Here is a 24,288-nt window from a genome sequence, read left to right on the forward strand (position 1 = left end):
AACAAGGTCCCAGGTTCAAGCCCCAGCCCCGCCCCCCCCCAAAAAAAAGAAAAGTCTAGCCTTTTTCTCTGTATTCATTTATATCCCTAGGAGGGAAGAAGTTACACTCAGCCCTTTGATGGATTCTGTTCCGTGCAGCGGAACCGGCGCAGAGAAAGGAGACATCACTAATCTTTAGTTTGACGAGATTTATTGCGTCCTCCCTGTTTCTCTGTCTCCTTTGTTCTCTCACTATCTTCCTTCTTCTTCTCTCTCCCTCTTTCCTCCCCCAGGCTCCTAGCTTATCAACCAATTATAGCAAAGCTTTCTGTCATGCAGAAGAGCATGCAGAGGAATGCCAGCATAACACTATATGAATCACGAGCTGTCCACGCGCGGCATGATATTAGATGGCCAATCCTTGAGCTTGGTGTTAACATGTCATAAGTCTCCAAGGAACTAGTAAGCAAGCAGCCTTTTTGGGTACTTCCTTATTTTGGTAGCCAGTGCTCTTTGGCTCACTGCCAGGCGCCATCTTGTCCAAGACGGCCCTCAACAATATTCTTTTTTTTTTTTTTTTTTTTGGTATTAGGGATTGAATTCAGGGGTGCTTAACTGCTGAGTAACATACATAGCCCTTTTTAGTTTTTAAAAAATTTTTAATATTTTTAGTTATTGATGGACATTTATTTATCTATATGCAGTGCTGAGATTCAAACTCAGTGCTTCACACATGCTAGGCAAGTTCTCTACCACTGAGTCACAACCTCAGCCCACCCTCTTTAGTTTTTTATTTTGAGACAGGGTCCCTCTAAATTCTTGAGGCTGTCCTCGAACTTGTGATTCTCCTGCCTCAGCCTCCTGTGCTGCTAGGATTACAGGCATGTGCCATTGTGCCCAGCCCTTTGATCCATATTCTGAAAGATAGAAGGATACAATACTGGTGGGGGCTGGGGTTGTGGCTCAGTGGTAGAGTGCTTGCCTCACATGTGTGAGGCACTGGGTTCGAATCTCAGCGCCACATAAAAAATATAAAATAAATAATATTGGTGAATGTCTATAGCTTTGAATTGTGTATCTATAAGTCTGTGGTTTTTAATTCAAGAACATTTTATTTAAGCTTTGGTATAATTTCTTTTGGGCCTATGACTGGTGATAATTTCATGATTGATACAGTCAGATTTAATTTTCCATAATATAGAAGTCATCATCATCATCATGTTTTTTAAGGAGACAAATGTGGTATTTCTGTCTTTATTTAATTTTTAGTTGTAGATGGACACGATAACTTTATTTTGTTTAGTTTTTTAAAAATGTGATGCTGGGGTATGAACCCAGTGCCTCACACATGTGAGGCAAGCGCTCTACCACTGAGCCACAACGCCCACCCTAGAAGGCATCATTTACTGATGAAAAGTGGTGCATAATCTGCTGGCATGGAGCACTGTTTTGCCTGGTAGCTCTGGATTGAAAATAATTGAAAAGAACTGAGAAGATTGGTACAACTCCTAGGAAGCCATAGACTATGGGGAAAAGCCCGAGATAAAATAGTAATAAGAGAATAGCCATGGAGAAGGTGGGTAATTTGCTAAAATGGGTTTAATTTCACATGAATAATTGCTTCTTATGTGCTGTTTCTAAGAAATTGAGAACCTGTTAAGTTCTTTGATTTCTGTATAAATATTGTGAAATTGTGATAATTTTGAGCACTAAATTATTAAGCAGATGAATAGTAAATTTCATAAATCTTTATTAAAATTAAATACAGTATAATTGCTTACATTTACATTTTACTTTAAATTCCTTCAAAGTGTGTTCACCTCTCTATCACTATAACCTTCATGTGAAAGGAAGTGTTTTCTTAATTTATACTTCACAATATTGATCCTAGAGTAGTTTAAGTCAATTTTAAATATGTACCTAGCAATTTACAGAGCTAGGGTCTTAAATCACATGCCTTTACCATTTATATATGTATATATTTATATAATATTTGAGATGAAGTCTTGTTATGTTGCCCAGGCTATTCTCAAATATTGGGTTCAAGTGATTCTCTTGTGTCAGCCTCCTTAGTAGCTGGACTACAGGTATGTGCCTGTAAATTTACAATTTCATGTAACAATATGAATATACGGGTTAGAAATCGTGTTTGATTTTTGTCATTTCCTAGCCAAATCTCTGATTATATTGCACGTTTCTGCTAAAACATGAGACTGTTTGGTTCATTAAACACACTGTGCTCTTCTATGATCTCCCTTTGTTTGAAAGGCTTTGCTCATCCATCATTTCTATGAAACTTTTCTCATTCTTTTTCTGATTTAGTTTTTTGGGTATCTATTTCTATCAATGGAGGACCTAGGTTTTATTTTTTGGTTGTTTTGGTGCTGGGGATTAAACCCAGAACTTCACATATGCTGAGCTACACCCAACCCTAATGAGTATATTCTTATTCATTTTTTTTTTTGGTACTTTCCCTCTTGTTTTTAAGCAGAATAATTCTAGATTTCAGTTTAATGTGCTGCTTAATTGCCTATTTGTAAATATCTCTTAGTATTTGTTTTATCTTGTATTACCTCATTTATGCTCTCATTTATACCTTCTATCTTTTGTATTCTGACCCAGTCACTGAGTCCTAAATAGCTCTTGACCATTTCTCTTCACTTTTGCTGTCCCCATTCTAATTTAAACCACCATGCTCTCACCTGGTATGCTTTAGACTTCTTATAACTTGACTCTTTAGTCATTTTCACTTTCTTCCTTTTTTCCACATGACAGAAAGAGTGAATTTGAAAGTAGTAGAGGGCCCTTCCCCCAATAGGAGTAAAGGACACCCCCGTCCCTGTAGTCAAGCATTTGTGTGGTAGGCGACTGCAGAGGATTATGCATGAAACGTGGAATATTTTGCCCTTTTGTAATCCAATACGCATTGCTCTCCTGCTTTCTTTCTTTCCTTTCTTCTTTCTCCTGGTGATGTGATACTGGGGATTTAGGTCTTGTCCATGCTAGGCAAGTGCTCTACCTCTGAGGTATATTCTCAGCCCTTAAAATTTTGAGACAGAGGGGCTGGAGTTGTAGCTCAGTGGTGGAGTGCTTACCTAGCATGTATGAGGCACTGGGTTTGATTCTCAGACCACATATACATAAATAAAATAAAGGTTCATGAACAACTAAAAAAACATTAAAAAAAAATTTTTTTTAAACAATCTCACTAAGTTGCCCAGGCTGGCCTTGAACTTTTGATCTTCTTTGTAATTCCAAGTGACTAGGATTATAGGTATGTACCCATGTGCCTGACTCCAGTTTCCTTTCAGTCTTTTTAGAGCTTGTACTGTCCTTTCTCCTCCTCTCCCTGCTTCCTTCCTACCCCCACCTCCATCCTCTTAACCTCAGCTCAAACACAGTCTCACATTCAAGTTGGCCCTTTGTTTAATTCTGTTTCCCTGGATATATAAAATGAGTAATGTAGGTTTCCCCCTCTTCTTTTTAGGAAGTAGCAATAGTGTATTAATTCTTGTAGACTTTAGTAATAATATTACTATTTTTGTACTCTAGTTCCTGCATGTACAACACATTTTATTTTGATTTTTAGAACATATTAAGGAACATATTACCTTCTCCAAGGGGGACCAAGGTTGTACGGGAGTGAAAAGGGCTCCTTTCTTTTATTTATTGAAAAGACCTCAACTTAGACAAAATAGGGAATGATATAATGAGTCTCCATGCACTCATTACCCAACTTAGCATGGTTAATCTTTCATCTAAATCTCACTTAGTTTCCCACTATCCATCTGCAGTTATTTTGAAATATCATTATTTTATATGTAGGTACTTGAGTTATAGTGTCTTCTTCAGGGGTATCAAATACCCAGAAACCACTCCACACATGGGAACTCACGCAAGAAATTTTATTAAGCGAACAGGCAGAGTGTCTCCCTGCAGGTTAAGAGAGAGAGAGAGAAAGAGAAAGAGAGAAAACGCAAAGGAGAGAGTGAAAGCCAGGAGGAGAGAGAGAAAATGGCAGGGGAACTATTAAGTAGTGGAATTTTGCAATGGACCAATAACACCGGGCCAATAGTTGGCGAGGAGGTTTGCAGGGCTAACAATCTGGACTGATTACTGGCTAGGGAGTTCACAGGCTAACAATCTGGGTTGTAAAGTGGTGTGGGGGAGCAGAATAATGGTGGCAGCAAAATAGCAGATCTGATGCCAGCAGTTATTGACAGAACCAGAACTTTAATCTAGTAGAGTGTCACTGTTGTATTTGTAATATAGCCTTGAGCTTGACCATCTGGGATATGTTTTTAAAGTGGTGATAACTGAGGTTCAAAAGCCACATAGTGTTTAAAAAAATTCTAGTTTTAATTTATGAACAAATGGTGTTAATATCACTAAGTAGTAAAGGAATATTACCCCCAATTCTATTACCCTAATGAAAGTTATTTTCATTACTGTATAGGGATCTTTTAATAGTTTTAACATCTGTCTCGTCCATCTGTGTGAACAGTTTTAGTGGAAGTCATTTTACCAAGTGTTTCTTTTTCCTTTTGGGGGAAGATCCCATATCATGGTGTATTGTTTTCCCTTAAGCAGGGAAACTTGCTAATTATTTTCTAGAATTAGTTGTTTATGAGGAAAAGAAAATCCCCTATGGGTAAATGTTTAAATTGATAGTTTGTTTCCATATCATGAAGATGAGATTGTCTTTTTTTGGGGGGTAATTGTTTATCTGGAGAACAGTTTGAGATTCTTCCAAAGAATGTTTTTTGAGTTTTGTAGTCTATACTATCTACATAGTCATTAAAGATTCTTCCTTTTTTCTCTACATTGAATCTAAGTTTCATTTTATGGATCAGAGGAAAGTAAGTTTTACTGTAGAAATTGGGATCCTTATTTTGTTTTTTCGTATTCTTGGGGATTGAACCCTGAATTGTGCTCTTCCTAATGAATGGGAAAGGAGAGAACATGTTTAGTTTGTAATTGGTATTATAATTAAATTAAAATATTTTAGATCTCTTTATCTTGAAACTATGTGGTGTAAGTGGAATTTCTCCTTACTTGATTAAATACCTTGTAAAATGATGTACTATTATTTTTTTTCTCTTGAATAATATGCAAATACATATTTAATATAAATAATGTAAGCATATATCTTTATTTCAATAGGCATCAAGCATGATGGAACTATGTGTGACACCTGCCGCCAACAACCAATCATTGGCATTCGATGGAAATGTGCAGAATGTACAAATTATGATTTGTGCACAGTTTGTTATCATGGAGATAAACACCATTTAAGGCATCGCTTTTATAGAATTACTACACCAGGAAGTGAACGGTAGGGGAAACAATTTTTTTTTTTTTCCAGTTGTGTCTCCTTGTTGTGACTACTAGTCAGCCTTAAAAATAGGATTAGAAAATAACTTCTGACAGCTGATTTAATATCAGTAGGTAGCATATAACATGGACATGGGTAGACATGGACTAGGTTTGCTGAAAAGTAAGAGGACGACTCTAGGAAGATGGAACTGTTTATTTTTTCTGAGATAATCTGAGCAGTTCATTTTCTAGCATAGATACTTGGCATCACTCATTATTTGGAAATTCAAAGGCAATCCAAGAGAGGTTGATTATTTTTTTCTCACTATGCTTTTTTTTTTTTTTTTAGATTCATTGTACATAAATGGGGTACAACTTTCATTTTTCTGGTTTACACGAAATAGAGTCATACCATTTGCTTAATCATACTTGTACATAGGATAATGAATGATGTTTGTCTCGTTCTGTTATTTTTCCTTCTCCTCACCCCTCCCCACTCCTCATTTTCTTCTATACAATCCATCCTTCCTCCCTTCTTGTCTGCTTTCTATTCTAATTGCCCTAGGGCCCATTGATTGAGTAATCAGGCACATATTAAGACCACATGACAACTACTATTTTTGTGAAGATTTGAACATAAATAAGATGCAGAATTTTTTTTTTTTTTTTAGAATAACAAAAAATACTTTACTAAAACATAAGATTTACAGAAGTTTACAGACAAGCCATACAAAATGGTCACAAGATTTTTCTTTTTTAGAAGAGGAGAATCTATACCTGACAGCAGAGTCACAGTGTTATTAGTGAGGGTTGTGATGTTTGTTTAATGTTCCCATTTTGATTTAAGCAATCAAGTTTGTCTGTCTACAGAGTCTAAATAAAATTAGACTTGGCTAGAGAAAATATTCTAAAGAACTGGTTAGCTCCTTTTAACCAGTACAGTTAGATCACCATAAAGGGGGAAGAAAGGAACCCATAAAGTTAAAATAAAATTCCCTTTCCCCTGAAAACAAAAAAACAAAAACAAGGAAAACAAACCATAAAATAAACACCCATATCCCTGGCAGCTAACACTGACAACTACCTTCATTCACAGTGCTTATATTTAAACCATGCCACTACTTTTAAATGTTCACAACAATCAAGATGATACTTCTAGCCTTGGCTCATGCTTTATAACAGCAAATCGGGACAAGACATAGATTTGCTAATGTGCATTTAATCACCAAAGGACTGAAGATGTCTGGGCTTTTATTCTGTAATGTTTCTATTAAGAATATATCCATTAAATGCAACCAAAAAAGGAAGCAGTCTTGGCAGAACAGGAGAAGTGATGCATACTTGATGATTGGATCGATTTAAATATTATTCATGGCATATAGCCTAGTCCATGCTCCACATGCTCTAGCTATTTCTATGATTTGGGCTTCGTTGGTCTTCCACTGCTCTGCTGCATCATTTGCTAATGGATCATCTGGATTAGGAGCACTTAACCAAGCCTGGGTGGATAGCAGAACAGTGTGGTCAAGATGCAATATTTTTGAGGAGTTCACAATTTAAAGGAAACAATGAATCAACAATAATTATCACATATTATTTTAGACTGTGGTAGAGATATGTATTAGATATTTTAGGAGCAATGTGTAGAGTATTAATAGTGATGCAATCTTCTTATGTAGTTACAGTTAATGCATAGGAGCAAGAACACAGCCAATGATAGAAAGAGAGCTAGAAGAAGGAATAGATAAATTGATGTTTTTATTTTTATGGGGGTTACTGGGGATTGAACCCAGGGGCACTTTACCCCTGAGTTACATCTCCAGCCCCTCCCTGTTTTTAAAAAAATTTAATGCAGGATCTGTCTAAATTGCTTAGTGCTTCACTAATTTGCTGAGGCTGACCTTGAACTTGGGATCCTTCTGCCTCAGCCTCCTGAGTCACTGAAATTTTATGTGTGTGCCACCTGGCCTGGCAGTAAATCAGTTTTTCAGTCAAACCTTTTCAGTACAAATCACTGTGGTTCTGTCCTTTATTAACTGAGTAATTCTGAACAAGTTATTTTTGTCTTTTGCTTATAATTAAAAATAAGGAATAATAAAGACATTCCAGAAATAGAAAAATTACATAAAATTATATAAACAAAACAAAAAATCCCCAAACTTTTCTGAGTGTTTGAATGAGAAGGGTATAGAAGAATAAGGGGTAGATGGCCTTAGAGAAACAAGCTGGTCCAGGTAGTAGAGTGCAAAATCTTTTTCAAAGTCTATAATCATAGTTCTATAAGTATACACTACTTTGGAGGCAGTATAATGTAGGTCAAATCCAGGTCACAGATTTTTTTTGCTGGTATACACTCAAATTTTTAAAATGTTGCTAACCTTTTATGGATTATTAAAACACACACATGCCCAGAAGACTGTCAGTACTGGGCTTACATTTGTTCTTGGCAACAGTACTGAAGCAGAGGTGTACCCTTTAGACATTGGGTTAACTAAAAGTTGTCTAGTGAGTTGACCAGAGTTCTGCCATCAATTGTTGTCTTGTGAAGTATGAGGCCAAGTACTGTTTACCATTTATCACTATAGTGCTGCCTTTCTTAGGCCCTCATTTATATTATTTGTGTGGTAGCTGTAGAGGAATCTTATTTGCCACCTGTAAAACAGTGAAGACTATAGTGATACCCAGAAGTGATCATACCGGGTTCATATTTTGATTCCATTTCCTTTTAACTTTTGTATCCTTGGGCAAATTATTTAGCTTCTTTGAGACTCACATTTCCTCATTTGTAAAATAGATAATATAGTGTTATTTTTCTCTTAAGGAGTGTGATACACTTCATACCTGTGTAAGTCCTTTTATGCATAAATTAGTACCCATTTCTATATAAATTTAATTAAATACCTTTGTTTTTAGGGTTTTGTTAGAGTCTCGTAGAAAATCTAAGAAGATTACAGCCAGAGGAATCTTTGCAGGTGCCAGAGTGGTACGAGGAGTGGACTGGCAGTGGGAAGATCAAGATGGAGGAAATGGGCGTAGGGGAAAGGTACAGCATTTTTCTTAATTCCTTATGCATTCTAGACTATTCAGTAGTTTATTCAGTCTATTCTAGTCTATTCAGTAACAACTTTTAAAATCATTTCTTCTTTTTCTGGAAGAGAACAGATTGTTCCTGCTCTTTTGTAAGTGTTGGTATTCCTTGAGAAGGTTGTTAGATAGGTTTTATCTTTTATTTATTTATTTTCTTTATGGCAGACCACTGTTTATTATTATCATTGTTATTATTTTGGTACTGGGAATTGAACCCAGAGATGCTCTACCGCTGAGCTACATACTTGGCCCTTTTATTTTTTATTTTGAGACAGGGTATCACAAAGTTGCTCAGGGTCTTGCTAAGTGACTGAGGCTGACCTCTAACTTGCAGTCTTCCCGAGTTGTTGGGATTCTGCCCAGATAGGTTTTACCTTTTTCTCTGAGGCTTCATGTTCTATTTTATTGCCCAGAATGCCTTTCTGAATCTCCTACTTGGGGCCATCCTCCCTAAGGGGATCTCATGCTCTTGACTTCCTTGTTGTTAAAATTTCATTTGAGGGACTGGGGGTGCAGCTCAGTGTCTAGCATGTGTGAGACCCTGGATTTGATCTCTAGCATTGGAAAGAGAGAGGGGCAGGCAGGGAGGGAGGGAGAAAGTGAGGGGGAGAGAGAAAGAATGAATGAAAGGAAGGGGAGGGAGGGAAGGGAGAGAAAGAAAGAAGTGTGTTATAGTCCATTCCCTCAAAGGGTTGTTTCCGAGGGGCAACAGGTGGCTCCTTTTTTCTTTAAAAAAGAAAAAAAAGAAAGAAATTGGCTAGGAATTGAAGGCAAGCAGTCTACCACTGAGCTACACCCGAGCCATTAGACAACTACTTGGTTATCCCCTCTACTGGCTTCTGTTACCCTTCTCAGGTCACAGAAGAAGGAGAGCTGCCTGGGGGTCAGTCATTGCAGTTATTCTGAAGGGAGTTTTTTGTATGACCTGTTCAGCTGGGGTGGAATACTAGAGATGTTTGGGTGAGTGAGTTGTTGGTTGTATGTATTTTGGATCTCATGTTCCTTTGTCTGATATTAATTCATTGGTTCAATAAGTTAACAGATACTGAGTATGTTCTGTGTTATGCTAGATATACAAGATGAGTAGCATTTCACATTTGAGACTTACATGTCAATCACATCAGTTCCATTGTTACCTTTTTGAAAAAATTGTTTTTACATTGAAGAATGATTTTAAAGACTTTCCTGAGAAACTTCACAGGAACTTGAAAGCCTCTTTTGTACTGACTTGGTGCTTTGTACATACTTATGAATTTCAGATTCTTAAACTTTTTTTTTCAAATAATTTTCTAAATTCAGAGTAGTTTTATTTAACTTTAAATAGTAATGTCTTTAATACTTGGAAGTCAGACAGATGTATTTTATTTTTATTAGGGAAACACTTTTTATTTAAGAAACTATTGAGTACTTATGATGTGCAGGGTTCTGTTGGAAGCCACCAAGGCTACAGTAATAAGCAAAATTCTACCTGCCTTAAGTTTATATTCTAGTTAGGAGTGAGAGAAATAAAACATTCTAAATTCTTATGAATGTAGTATGGTGCGTGGACAGCAGCATTACTATCACAGCTTGTTAGAAATGTGATAGCTAATTATAATACATCTGTTTCTTAGACTTTCTAAACCAGGTCTGCATTTAAACAAGATCCCTAGGTAATTTGTATACACACTCAAGTTTGAGAAGAGTATTACTTTTAAAAGAATAATAGAGCAGTGTGAATTTGGAAAAGGCTTGACCATCCAATTTTGGATGGGTGGATTGCCAAGGGGACATGCTTGGCAAGTTGGTGGTAGAGGTAAGGCATCCCTTTTGGGATGCCCCAGTACATACGTCCTAGCAAATGAAGCTCTGGTGGACATGAGCCCCTTTCTGCACTCCTTCTGAGCAAGGCACCTTGGTGGTGAACAGCCTCTATCACATTCATAACAGTCATGTATCACTTATACCAAAGAATGTATAAAATGTATGTAAAAGCTTAAGGATGTATGTAAATGCTTATATTGTATAAATATATGTATGTAAAATAAATGTATGTAAAAGCTTATATTGTCCTCAATATACAGATTAAGAAGTAGAATAAATACTTTTAAAAGTCTTATCTCATTTATAGCACCCCTCTCTTAAGGTAACCAATATCCTTAATTGGTGTTCATCATTCTCTTGTTTTTCTTTCTCTTTTTCATTTTGTGTTGTACCTTACAGGTATTTGAATTTTGAAAAACCAAGTAGCAAGCACAAATCTAACTGTAGTAAGAACAGGACAGAACTGCTCCTTTTAGATGAAGGCTCCCAGGAGAATATGAACTGATTAGAGTCTTCATAACCTATTTTGCCTCAGTGTTGCTGGGAGTTATAAGAGAGCCCTTCTGGGGCAGTCAGTGGGCAAAGCCATTCATGAGTTCTGGGAACATAGTGCTCAATATAGTCAGAACATCAGGCAGCAAAGAAGGACTAGGTGCTGGGAATCAGGCAGGAATATTTTCAAAGAGGATAGGTTGCTATGTATGTTTTGCTTCTACTTCTTACTATAGCCCATCTGTAGGTTAAAGCAGAATATTCACCAGAGGGTGAAGAGTGGTGTAGGTGTGAGACTTCATTCCTTAGGGAATGGTGACAAGTGGGAATGTCATTGCACAGTCCTAATAAGCCAAGTGCACTTGAGATGTGGATAAGGCTCACTTAGGCATTGTATTCTTAGGTCAGTGATATAGTGGCAGTGGAACTCTTGATAGTAAAAGCCTTCAGCTTGTCTAGATGTGGCTACAATCTGGATGGATGTGTTACCTTTATGCCTGGTGCCCAGCAGTCATCTCGGGACCTCCCTTTGATATCCTACAGTGAATGCTTTGCCGTTTTCCTGGCTGCATCTTTTGTTTCCTTATACCCCTATTATATCATTTTATTTAGCTTGCTGTCTGTTTTGGTAGAGCACACAAAGAGTAACTTCTTTTGGAAAGACTGCATGAGAATTAAATTTTTAATGCTTTTTTTCCTGAAAAGTGATTTGTAGTCTTCCCCACACTTAATTGTGTGGCCAGGGAATTGGAAGTCATTTTTTTTTTTTTTTTTTTAATTGGCTTTCGAAGGCAGTTGCTGTTAACGTTTGAAACCACATAAAGTTTTTTAGGATTTGCTATGTTGGCACTTTTTTGGGGGGGGATAAAAAGTAAGTCATTTTTGAGGTTTTTAGTCATCAGTATTACATTTTTGGTTTGTTATGATTTAACACATGTTGTATTTTAAGAACAAAATGAGGAAAAATAACTGAAACCATCTTGCACATGTGACTCTTGAGTAAAGGAGCTTCATATAATAAAAAATCTTGCTGGGCGCAGTGGCGCAAGCCTGTAATCCCAGCAGCTGGGGACCTGAGGCAGGAGGATTGTGAGTTCAAAGTCAGCCTCAGCAATGGTGAGGTGCTAAGCAACCCAGTGAGACCCTATCTCTAAATAAAATACAAAATAGGGCTGGGGATGTGGCTCAGTGGTTGAGTGCCCCTGAGTTCAATCCCCAGTACCAAAAAAAAAAAAAAAAAAAAAACCTTCTGGGCAACATCATTTAGGTATATTTTTATATGTTACATATTTTATGTATTTTATATGTTTGAAGACCAATTTTAATTTTTATGATCTGACTTTTCTTGCCTGTGTATGTGAATGAAAATCATTAATTTAACCATTCTCTTCAGTACTAACAGTTCTATCCCAATTGCCTGCTTTATACCACTCATTAATTTTGTGTTTTTGTTTTGTTTTTACAGTGCTGGGGATTGAACCTAGGTCCTCAGACTTACTAATCACATACTCTGCCAATGAACTAAACCTGAAATCCTATTGATTATTTTTAAAGGTGTTCTTAAATACTTCTACCCATGTTAATACTTTAAGGCAATTTTTGTTTTATAAATTTTTTTTTTTTTTAGTTGTGGGTGGACACGATGCCTTCATTTTATTTATTTTTATGTTGTTCTGAGTATTGAACCCAGTGCCTCACACATGCTAGGCAAACACTCTACCTGAGCCACAACCCCCATCTCCTGTTTTCTAGATCTTTTTGAATATGTATCAATTAAGTATTTCATATAGGTACATAAGATTATATTTCTTTTTAAAACACTTTTTATGGAAAATCTCATATATCAGAGTAGAAAAGAATAGCATAACTAATTGTCATACATTTACCACCCAACATTAACAATTATCAGCCTTTTAAAAATAAGTACCATTTTATTGTTTTAAGAAAGAAGTTCTTTATATTTGATTGATTATTTATGTTATGTTCTTTGAATTCTTGTATTTCCTATATAAATTAGTTATTAGATCTAGAGACTTAAGTAGATTTGGGTCCAGTTTTATTTTGGCATGTTTAACTCACAACCATACTATGTATTTTCTGTTGCATCATATTATGGACATATAAAGTCTGATTATCTTTATTTAGTAGTAATGTTAGATTAATTCTTTATAGAGTTTCTCAGCAACCTTATAATGATTTTAGCAGACACCCTGTATGTATTTCTTTTTTTTTTTTTTTTTTTTTCAGTGCTGGGGATTAAACCCAGGGCCTTGTGCATGCGAGGCAAGCACTCTACCCACTGAGCTACATCCCCAGTCCCCTGTATGTATTTCTTAATCAGAAATGGGAAGTAAAACATAGCTAGTTTTTTTTTTTTAAATGCCTTCAGCTTGTTCTCTGTCAGTAATAAGTCACATCAACTATTAACTAATGAAAGAATTTCATTTAATGATTCAGAATAGACTAATGAACTTGCTTATATCCCAACTAATTTGAAATTTAGCTTGAATTTGATTAAAATAAGAATTGTTTTGTTTTTAAGCTAGTCAAATAATTTTTTGTCCTTCTATAAAAAATTCAGACTTATTTAAGAAAGCACATTTTTTAAAAATAATGAAGTAGAATCTTACTATAATAGAAGGAAATTTTTTTTTGCTAAAGATTGCACATTTCACGAAGCATTACTATGAAGGATTATTTAATGGTTAATTGAGCAAAATCAGGAAGCAAAGCAGAATCATGAAGTAAAGCAAGGCAGTGATGGACTCTTAAGGATGGATGTTGCGGGGCAAGAGAGTGGAATTGTTGAGATTTACAAAGAAGACATGAAAAGTACTGATGAGGGTTGTGGTTGTGGCTCAGCGGGAAAGCGCTTGCCTAGCACATGGAGGCACTGGGTTGGATCCTCAGCACCACAATAAAAAAAAAACAAATAAAATAAAGGTATTTATGTCCATCTATAACTAAAAATAAAAAGAAATTCTAAAAAAAAAAAAACCCAAGAAAATAAAAGTACTGGTGATATTTTTCCCCCTTAGACTGCGTAATAATTGCGTGGGTATCAATTTCTTGTTTTTTTTTTTCTTTAAAGTTTACATTATATGCATTTTTTTTTTATTGTAAACAAATGGGATACATGTTGTTTCTCTGTTTGTACATGGAGTCAAGGCATACCCTTTGTGTAATCATAAATTTACATAGGGTAATGTTGTTTGATTCATTCCGTTATATTTTTTTTCCTTCCCCCCCACCCCTCTATTCCCTCTATACAGTCACATTATATGCATATTGAACCCATGGTCTCATGCATGCTAAGCAAGGGCTCTACCACTGCACTACATCCTCGGCCCCTACATATGCTGCATTTTAATCATCTGTAATGTATTTTAAACTCTGAAAGAATAAATGATCTCACTAACAATTTAAAAAGTTTCTCAAATGACTCATTAGATTTTAAACATAAAACATTTTTATTTCTACAAAAGTACCACTAAATACCTAGTTTACAAAATAATTTTCTTTTTCTTTTTCTCCCTTCCCTTCCCTTGTTCCTTTTCTTGTGGTATTCATAATTGAACTTGGGTGCTCTACCACTGAACTACATTCTCAGATCTTTTTATATTTTATTTTAAGACTGGATTTTACTAAGTTGTTCAGGCTGGCCTCGAACTTGGAATCCTTCTGTTTTAGCGCCCTGAGCAGCTGGGATTAACAGGCATGTGCCAGCCACTGTGCCTGGCCAAAACTATATATTTCTTTAGTACTAGACAAAAAAGAAAGGTCATTATATATTTTATTTAAAATTGTAATATGGCTTGGATGGTAAGGGTTTGATTCCTAACCTCGAAGAAAAAAAAGTAATGGTTTGTTTTTAAGTTTAGGTAAGGTGGCTATTTGTATCAAAATGAAGAAAAGTAGCCTGAATTGTGTGTATACAACCGCCTACGTAGACTGATATACTTGAGAATGCCCAAGTTTGGTGCTTGCTCTATATCATTTTTTGTGTACTTGATTCTAGGCCCATAAGCAATTGGCAACTCCTGTGTGTATGTGTTTGTATTTTAATGAAGTAAGTTTAAGAATCATTTTGTTTGGATTGGGGGACTTAAAGTGGTATCTGGGTTTTCATTGAAGGGACTTTATTCTACCTTTGTTGGCCTGCTTATTTGGGTCAGCTGAGGTATACTGCTGCAGAAAGAAGCAACTCAAGTTCTTTTTTAACATTGCTGCTGAGGCTCTTTTATGCTTGTCAATTTTTAGCTAACCAAAGAGCAGGATCATGATGGATATTTTGTCAAAGATTTAAGATTTTGGATATTTTATCAAGATTTAAGATTTTGTATTGAGTAATTGCCCTAAAAGAATATATTGTTCTTTAAAAAAACCTCTTAATAATGTAAAAATTTAAAATTTTTCATCAAATTATTGTTTGATAATCTATTACTATAATCACTACACTTCCAACTTAAAATTTCTACATCAGTTAAAGAAATTACCTTATAATTCTGGAAAAATGTTTTTAATATCTTAATAGAAGTGATATATTTAGCAAATAAGTTTTTTTTTTTTTTTTTTTTTTTTTTTTGAGGTGCTGGGGATCGAACCCAGGGCCTTGTGCTTACAAGAGCAAATAAGTATTTTTTATGATTGTGTTATATAGTCAATAGGGGAAACAATTTTCAAGATTTAAAAATAACAATTAAAAGAAAAATGTCTTATTACCCCTTTTAAAAAGTTCTTTTCTCCAAAACTTTGGTTAGGTAACGGAAATCCAAGATTGGAGTGCGTCAAGCCCACATAGTGCAGCATATGTTCTCTGGGATAATGGTGCTAAGAACCTCTACCGAGTTGGTTTTGAGGGCATGGTAAGTAGTAAAGTTCTACAACAGATGGAGTGCTAGAAGGGTAAAAGAATGGAAATAGTAGTCCTTGTTGTGCTACTTTCTCATCACCTTCTGTTATAATATGGTCAGCTGAATCATGAACATGCAATAAGAAGGAATTCTGTAAAGTGAGAATTTAATAAACTTGTAAGACATTTGTATTTTTACTATGTTTATCTAAACTATTGAATAGTAAATATGAGTTTTGCCCTTAATAAATGTTTGGGCTTCTTTCTATATATTGATCATGTAGAGCTGATTGATCCCTTTTTTTTTTTTTTTTTTTTTTAATATTTTTTTAGTTGTCATTGAACCTTTATTTTATTCATTTATTTATTTGTGGTGCTGAGAATCAAACCCAGTGCCTCACACATGCCAGGTAAGTGCTCTACCACTGAGCCACAACCCCAGCCCAATTGATCCCATCTTAATGTAAATCTAAAATTTATCAAAAAGATATTTCTCTTGTATTAATGGGGATTGATACAAAAAAGATTTAAAATAATCTATAAAAGACCAATCCTTGGCATAGACCTGGAAGACAGGATTAGAATGAAGTTTTATAGTGCATTTGTATTCTGTAGCTGATAAAAGTATTAGTTATAGTAGGTGTGGAAATTATTTTTAAGGATTTTTTTAAAAGTATAGAGTTGACAATTAGAAATAGCTGAGAAACACCTATAATTACCTAAATGCTTACGAGAATAAAGGATCTTTATTCAGTGGATCACCCTATATTTTTGCAGTTCATGGACCTTTGTTCAGACATTGACTTAGCTATTTAATTTTATAGAGTTTAATGCTGAAATTTTAATACTTTTCATATATTTTTTTTCATTTTTTCCTTTTGGTAGTGGGGATTAAACCCCGGGGCATGATTACACCCTAGCTATTTATTGTTTATTTTGAGATAGGGCCTCACTAAATTGCCCAGTCTGGCCTTGAACATGCAGTCCTCCTGCCTGAGCCTCCTGAGTACTTAAGTTTATAGGCATGTGCCATCATGCCTGACTTTTCATTTTTTAAATTTTGAATGTATTCCCCTTCAAAGAATTCTTTGTGTGTGTGTGTGTGTGTGTGTGTGTGTGTGTGTGCGCGTGTGTGTGTGGTGCTGGGAATCAAACCCTAAGCAAGAGCACTACCACTGAGCTATAGCCCCAGCACCAAAGAATTCTTTAAGTTTTATTTTTTCTTAACTGCCTTGGTTTTCTCATTAGGAAAGGCGAAAAATATCCATTATTCCCCTAGTATATTCTATTTATTTATCAAAGCTCGCCCTGTGAGTTTACACAGATACTTTATTTGCTAAGTTCTGTCATTGAGTCTATCATCCATTTCTAGTTTTTCATTATCCTCATGCTTCTGCCAGTTTTTAAGTTGTGAATTTTTGTAGGTGTCCGGCTGATTATTAATTAAGATTCAGACAGAAACTTTTGTGCTATTTGTGCTCAGGTATTTAGATAGTATTGGTTGAGGACTGAGTAGTATTTCCTTTAAATGGTTATACTATTATTTATCTAATGAGATTTCTGTTGTTAGGTAGCTCCTTCCTGCTACTGCTTTAGCAGTGTCAATAAACATCCTTATATACTTCTTTGCACATTATAGGTATATTTCCTTAGGATAGATTCCTAGAAGTAGAATTGCTGTGTTAAAGTATTACATTAAAACAATATGGTCTCATGAACTGAGGTTGTGGCTTAGTGATAGAGCTCTTGCTTAGCATGTGTGAGGCACTGAGTTCAGTGCTCAGAACCACATATTAATAAAGGTCCATCAACAACTTAAAAAAATATTAAAAAACCCTACAAAACAATATGATCTCTATGTCTCCTTGGCCAAGATTGAGTGACATTTAATGTTCTCATGTGAAAGAAGCTATACAAGAGTTGGGTTGTATAGGGGGTGGGTATGGGGGTGCTATATATATAAAGGAGCTTCCTTTCTTTATTGGAGTAAGATACTGTTCACCTACTCTATATGCTAGTACTTGTAGATATAAATTTGCTTTTAAATTTTCATAGTAACCCCCAGGACTTATCTCTTCTAAGTCCACATTTTCTATACTTATTAAAATTTGCGTTATAATTGAATTCATTATGCTGTGTCCATTCATGCACAATGTATTTTTTTATTATACCTCAGGTGCTTCCCCATTCAGGTTGCTTAATAATTTTTTTCTTATAAAAGTAAGTGGTAAGGAACTTCAGCTTACCTGTTACGGTAAAGTAAGGACTAGCAGTGAAATAAATAGGAAAATTAAGTAGACAAAGAATCAATGAAATGGATTTGGTATCTTTTTCTACTTTGTACTGCTATGTAGTTAATTGCTTCCACTTGTCTTTGCTTTCCTTACTAAAAAAGTGATTGGTCGTGTCAAACGAGATAAAAATTTTGGTTTGTCTTTGGTAAAAGTATCTTTAAAATTGTATGTGTCATGCACATTTCAAATATTAGTATTTGTTAATAGTTCTTATTTGGGTGTGTATTTTTGAAATACAGTGTTATTGATTCAGTTTTCATTTTGAGCTTTAAAATTAGAAAGCTAAAAAGCAAATAAGTATGACCTATCTGAAGATGAAGTTTATAATTTTCAACAGGTGTTTTTGAAAGCATTGTTCAGTATGCTTGTTAACCTAGAGCTATTCTTCTTTGGTACCTATGGTCTGAAATTTTTGCCTATTTCAGGCATGCCATATTTGAAGTTTTCAGGGGTGATTTTTCTTTTTTTTCCTTCTTAGTCTGATCTGAAGTGTGTTCAAGATGCCAAAGGAGGTTCTTTCTACAGAGATCATTGCCCTGTGCTAGGTGAGTTAGCAGATTAGAGAAGATTTCTAAATAATGAGTCAGAGTTTATGGAATTACAAGTTAGACTAAGCAAACTAATTTCCATTACAGATTTACAGATACTTAGGAAAACATTTTCTTTGATTTATTTTGGTTTTAAAGTATTTGTTCATTTTTTATGATTTATTTGGACCCAGAAAGAGTTGTCCTGTCTTGGGAATTGGTATGCTGTTTATGTCATAATTTATATTTGAAACATTTATCATCGAACTATAAATTCTTATCATTGAAATTTTTTACATTAGATTGCACCAATGTGTATCTCGTGCACTGCTGAGAATAGAATTTGACAATTTAGTGATTATAAATTCCTTATACAGTTCTATAAAAGTGTCTTATTAAGAGTTGCTCCAGAGGCTGGGATTGTAATTCAGTGGTAGAGTGCTTGGCTAGCGCATGTGAGGCACTGGGTTCCATCCTTAGCACCACATAAAAATAAATAAAGATATTGTGTCCATCTACAACTTAAGAAAAAAAAAAAAAGAGTTGCTCCAAGTTTAATAAAATAAATATGATTTCATGTGGCACTAAAATTTGAAAATCAAAACTACTTTTATAGATTCTTTAGTGTTACCAGGATTGACTTTACTGTTCTCTTCTTATTAAATCTTTAGTCTCGGAATGCTTTCCTTTCTCACATGAACTGTATTTTCCTAAATCATTGACTTGCCTCTTTGTGAAAAATTGCCATTTTCTTGTAGTACACCTTAATTTTTTTAAAAAAGGAAAGGTAGACAGATACCTGTTATTTTCAGAAATATTTTTTTTCTTGCCTTTCGAAGGAAAAAGCAGAATCAACGTACATTTTGTATCCCTTTAAGCATAGTGTTTTATGATCATAATTCCTTTATCGGAGAACTTTGAAAATCTAGGGAATGAACTTTGAAATATAAAAAAATAATCATTAGGCAAAAAGCACAAGATCTGTTTAAAAAAAAAAAAATACTAAGCACTTCAGAGAAAAATAAAAATCCCAGGGTTTTGTTTTATATCCTCTGTGTAATTTTGCTTTGATGTAGGGATAGTCAACACGTCTTCCAAGCAGAAAAGTGAATATTTTCAACCCCCAGAATGTTGTGTTCTGACATAGGTGATGTAGCCCTTTATAGAGTCTTCTGTTTACTCATTAATAAGTCATCATATGATTACAATTTTTTGTTTGTTTTTGTGGTGCTGGGGCCTCATGAATGCTGGGCAAGTGCTCTGCCTCTGGAGCTACCTCCCTTTCCCAGATTATTAGTTCTTGAAGTCTGATGTTTGTTTTTGTTTTTTGTTTTTTTTTCTGTTTTTTAAAACTCCCAGTTCTAGAATCTCATGCTTTTAAAGGCATTCTTAAACATTTCAAGATTAGATGGAACCTAAAACTAAAATATCTAGTTGTTATTCTTGTTTAAAAGTAATGCAGGCCTGGGGATATAGCTCAGTTGGTAAAGTGCTTTCCTTGCAAGCACAAGGCCCTGGGTTCAATCCCCAGCACTGCAAAAAAAAAAAAAAAAAAAGTCATGCAGTTGTGAGGGAGGTTGGCTATGGGTATAAAATTAGTTAGGAGTAAGTTCTAGTGTTTTCTAGCACAGTAGGGTGACTGTAGTTAATAATTTGTTTTGTATTGCAAAATAGTTAGCAGAGAGAATTTTGAGTTCTTACCACAAAAAAATGATAACTGTTTGGGTTGATGTATATGCTGATTACCTTAATTTGATCATTACACATTGTATATATGTATACCTACAGTTACTTTGTATCAGAAATAAAATATTCTGTAAAAGAAAAGATTGTAAGGGAATAATAATAAGACTAATATGTAGGCCAACAGGGTAAACTAGTTCAAGTGGACATATTACTAGAAAGAAAAAACTACCAAAATGATTAAAAAAAAAAAAAAAAAGAAATAGAAAGTTGGAATAGACTATAGCAAGAGATTGAGTTAGTAATCACATACATACAAAATGCAGTTGCATGTTGTTGCTATGAATTTTGTTCCCCTTTGCTTTTTAAAATTGCCTCTGCATTTATAGGTGAGCAGAATGGCAACAGAAATCCTGGAGGATTGCAGATTGGTGACCTGGTAAATATAGATCTTGACCTAGAAATTGTACAGTCTTTGCAGCATGGTCACGGAGGATGGACTGATGGAATGTTTGAGACTTTAACTACAACTGGAACTGTTTGTGGCATTGATGAAGACCATGACATTGTAGTACAGTATCCAAGTGGCAATAGGTTGGTAGTATTTCTCAATTTTTGATAACGACAAAGATTGTATGTAGAGAAAAAGAAGAAAGCAAATAATGTGATGTAGTCAAAGACTTGTTAAAAACTAGCTCTTAGGTGGTAGATTAAAATCCAGAATATGTTGATGATACAGAGAGGAACAAACAAGAGGTAAGTGTGTGTTATGTATATGAATTTTTGTATTTATGGTATAAAATTCTATTAATTTTTTCTTTTTCCTTCAGAAGTAGAATACATTATATCCGCAACAGGTCCAAAGTCATAATGGACCATCCCATCTACAGTGAATGAGAAAAGTAGCATTACAACTTCTTTGGCCCAAATCTCTAGGGTCAACTCTTGATAGTACAGCTCTTCCGTGCTTTAGACATGGACGCGTGCACTAAGTCTTATCAGCAATTTAGAAACGCATGTATTTCCTCACTTTTTCATCTTTGTGTGTGCTGCTTCCTCTGTGTGGAATGGATTAAACTCCCCTGAAGTCTATGACTATTGAGTTAATATATTTTTCTTACCTCCGCTCTTCTTCCACCTTCCCTCTTATTCATCTATTTAGATCTCCTATTGTCTGCTTACATTTTTTTCTTTAAATTTTGATTTCCTGATGTTGGGTTTCTTGGAGTGTGGACCTGTGCCTTTTGTTTTGACCTTGGGGGCCAAAATCTATCCCATTTACTAGTATAGTGCATTTTAACTTAAAAGCAGAGACTGAGGTTGTAGCTCAGTGGTAGAGTTCTTGTTTCGCACGTGTGAGTCACTGGGTTTGATCCTCAGCACCACATAAAAATAAATAAGTAAATAAAGATATTGTATACTTCTATAACTAAAAACTAAATATAAAAGGTAAAGGCAGTAGTTAAATTGAATAATCATCTTACCGACATGTACATTAAAAAATTCTGAGGTTTTTTAGGGAATGAATTTTATATAGGATAAGAAAAATTAACGTTAAGTTGCTTGCCTAACTATAGAATTAGTTCTGATTGTGTCCAGATCTTAAAGGCATGTGTAGTCATATCAATAGATGCAGAAAACAGGTATGACAAAATCTAGTAGTCTTTGTGAGTTAAAAACACAAAACATATTAGGGACAAAGTGGAATTTCTTTGGCTCTATTCAGGGGCCTTTTAAAGGGCATCTAGAAGAAACCCATGGACAAAATCATACTTAATGGCAAAAGGTTGAATACTTTTCCCTCTGATGTTAGAAATAAGACAAGAATATCTCCTTTTTCTCTTACATTAAACATTATACTTGAGGTTCTAGTGAGGGCATTAGATAGGAACAGAACTAAAAGGATGAAGCAAGAGAAAGGAAGATGTAAAACTGTTCACAGGTGATGTAATCTTGTTTATAGAAAAATCTAAGGAAGTTGGGTGTGATAGCACATACCAGTAATCCCAGTGAGCTGGAGGCTGAGGTGGGAGGATCACAAGTTCAAAACCAACCTTTGCAATTTAGCAAAATCTTATCTTAAAAGGACTGAAGATGTAGCTTAGTGGGAGTACCCCAAGGTTCAGTCCCCAGTTCTTAAAACAAAAATGACAACCCCCCCCCCGCAAAAAAATAAAAGAATCTAAGGAAACCACAGAAACACAAAAAAAGAAGCAACAAAAAACTAGTGAAAATAAATGAGTTCAGCAAGGTTACAGAACATAAAATCAATATAAAAATCATTTGTTTTTCTGTACAGGAACAATGAACAATCTGAAAATAAGCGAGGAGGTACAAGACTTGAACAGTGAAAATTGTAGAATATTGTCGAAAGAAATTAAAGAAGACCTTATAGGTCTTCTAAAAAGACATCTTATGTTCTTAGATCAGATGATTTAATATTGTTTAGGTGATATATTGTTTTCTGGGACTGCCTTAAGAAATTACCACATATCTCATGGCTTAAAACAACAGAAATTTACTTTTTCACAATTCTGGAAGCCAGAAGTCCAGAGTCTTGGCGTTGATAAGATTAATTCATCCAGAGACTGAAGGAGAATTTGTTGTTTTCCTCTCTCTCAGCTTCTGATGGTTGCTGACAGTCCTTCTTGTTTCTTGACCTGTATCATGTTGTCTTCTCCTACCATCTTTATGTTATCTTCTTCCCTATGAGTCAGTTTGTCCTGGTGGTTGTCTGTATATGACCTTATGAAAACTAACCATTGAATTTGGTACCTTTTGCACTTTAGTATGTGCTGCTTTCTCTATGTGGAATAGATTTAACTCCTCTGCAGCCCATGTATATCGAGTTAGTATGTTTTTGCTACCTCCTCTCTCCTTCCACCCTCCCGGATATTCATCTATTTAGATCTCCTATTTGTCTGTTTAAAATTTTTTTTTTTTTTTTTTTTTTTTTTTTTTTTTAATTTTGAGTTCCTGTTGCTGAGTTTCTTGGAGTCTGGGCATGTGCCAAATCCACTGTGACTCCATGTTAACTTGATTACATTTGCAGAAGACCCAACTTACAAGTAAGGTCACATTAACAGTTAATGGGATTAGGATTTCAATATGTAGTCTGGGGGTAGAGAGAATAATTCAACCTACAACAGATGGTAGTATTTTCCCAAGTAATATACAGATTTAAAATAATCTCTATTAAAATCCTGGTGCCTTTTTTTTTTTTTTTTTTGCAGAGATTTGACAAATAGATCCTAAGATTAATATGAAAATTCAGGGAACATAGAATAACCAAAAACTAAGTTGGAGATCTCAAGTTTCCTAGTTTCAAAATTTAAAAACAGGGCTGGGGATATAGCTCAGTTGGTAGAGTGCTTGCCTCATAAGCACAAGGCCCTGGGTTCAATCCCCAGCACCACAAAAAAAAAAAAAAAAAAAATTTAAAAACATATCTATAATAATGAAGATAGTTCATTAGTGAAATATGTTAAACATTTAGATTGATGGAATAGAGAATTCAGAAATAAGCCCTTGCAATTAGGTCAGTTGATTTTTGTTTGTTTGTTTGTTTGTTTTTTAAATTTAGCTGGTGCTGGAGATCAAACCTAGTGTCTCATGCCTGCGAGGCAAGTGCTGTACCATTGAGCTGCATTTCCAGCAGGTCTGTTGGTTTTGGGCCAGTGTTAAGATAGTTCAGTGGAGAAAGAATACCTTTTTTTCAACAAATGGTACTAGAACAAATGAATATCCACATGGCAAAAGAATGACACTGGGGACTGGGGAGATAGCTCAGTTGGTAAAGTGCTTGCATTGGAAGCACAGGGCCCTGGGTTCGATCCCCAGCACCGGTATGTGTGAAACCCTGGATTCAATCCCCAGCACTGAAAAATAAATTTAATTGTAGACCTTATTAGTATAATAACTAAATCTATAAAACTCTTCAGAGTCCACAATAGGTGTGAATCTTCATAACTTTGGATTAGACTAATGATTTTATAGCTATAACTCAAAAAGCAGAAGCAACCAAAGAAAAAGTAGATAAATTGGGTTTTATCAAATTTGAAAACTTTGGTATTTCCAAGGAGACTGCAGGAAATATAAAAAGGATTGGGATATGTAGCTCAGGGGTAGTGTGTTTCATGGCATGCATGATCCTCAGCACTGGGGGAGAAAATGTTTATGTATTATTTGACTATTAAGGGACTTGTACATAGAATATAAAAAGAACTCTTAACATTCAACAATAAAAGACAACCGA

General features: G+C 35.0%; 1 protein-coding gene and 1 non-coding gene across 2 annotated transcripts in view; both read left to right on the forward strand.

Moving 5' to 3' along the window:
• The window catches only part of Mib1 (MIB E3 ubiquitin protein ligase 1), a 126,649-nt gene that overhangs the window by 16,451 nt on the left and 85,910 nt on the right, over positions 1-24,288 (forward strand). Inside the window, 5 exon segments of the mRNA XM_047526253.1 lie at positions 5,143-5,314; positions 8,209-8,338; positions 15,438-15,542; positions 18,302-18,368; positions 20,423-20,627. Coding sequence (XP_047382209.1) covers positions 5,143-5,314; positions 8,209-8,338; positions 15,438-15,542; positions 18,302-18,368; positions 20,423-20,627 — 679 coding nt within the window.
• Trnam-cau (transfer RNA methionine (anticodon CAU)) lies at positions 23,378-23,451 on the forward strand. The gene has a single exon. It is a non-coding gene; the product is annotated as a tRNA-Met (tRNA).

Source organism: Sciurus carolinensis, chromosome 15 (assembly GCF_902686445.1).
Source record: "Sciurus carolinensis chromosome 15, mSciCar1.2, whole genome shotgun sequence".
Taxonomy (NCBI): domain Eukaryota; kingdom Metazoa; phylum Chordata; class Mammalia; order Rodentia; family Sciuridae; genus Sciurus; species Sciurus carolinensis.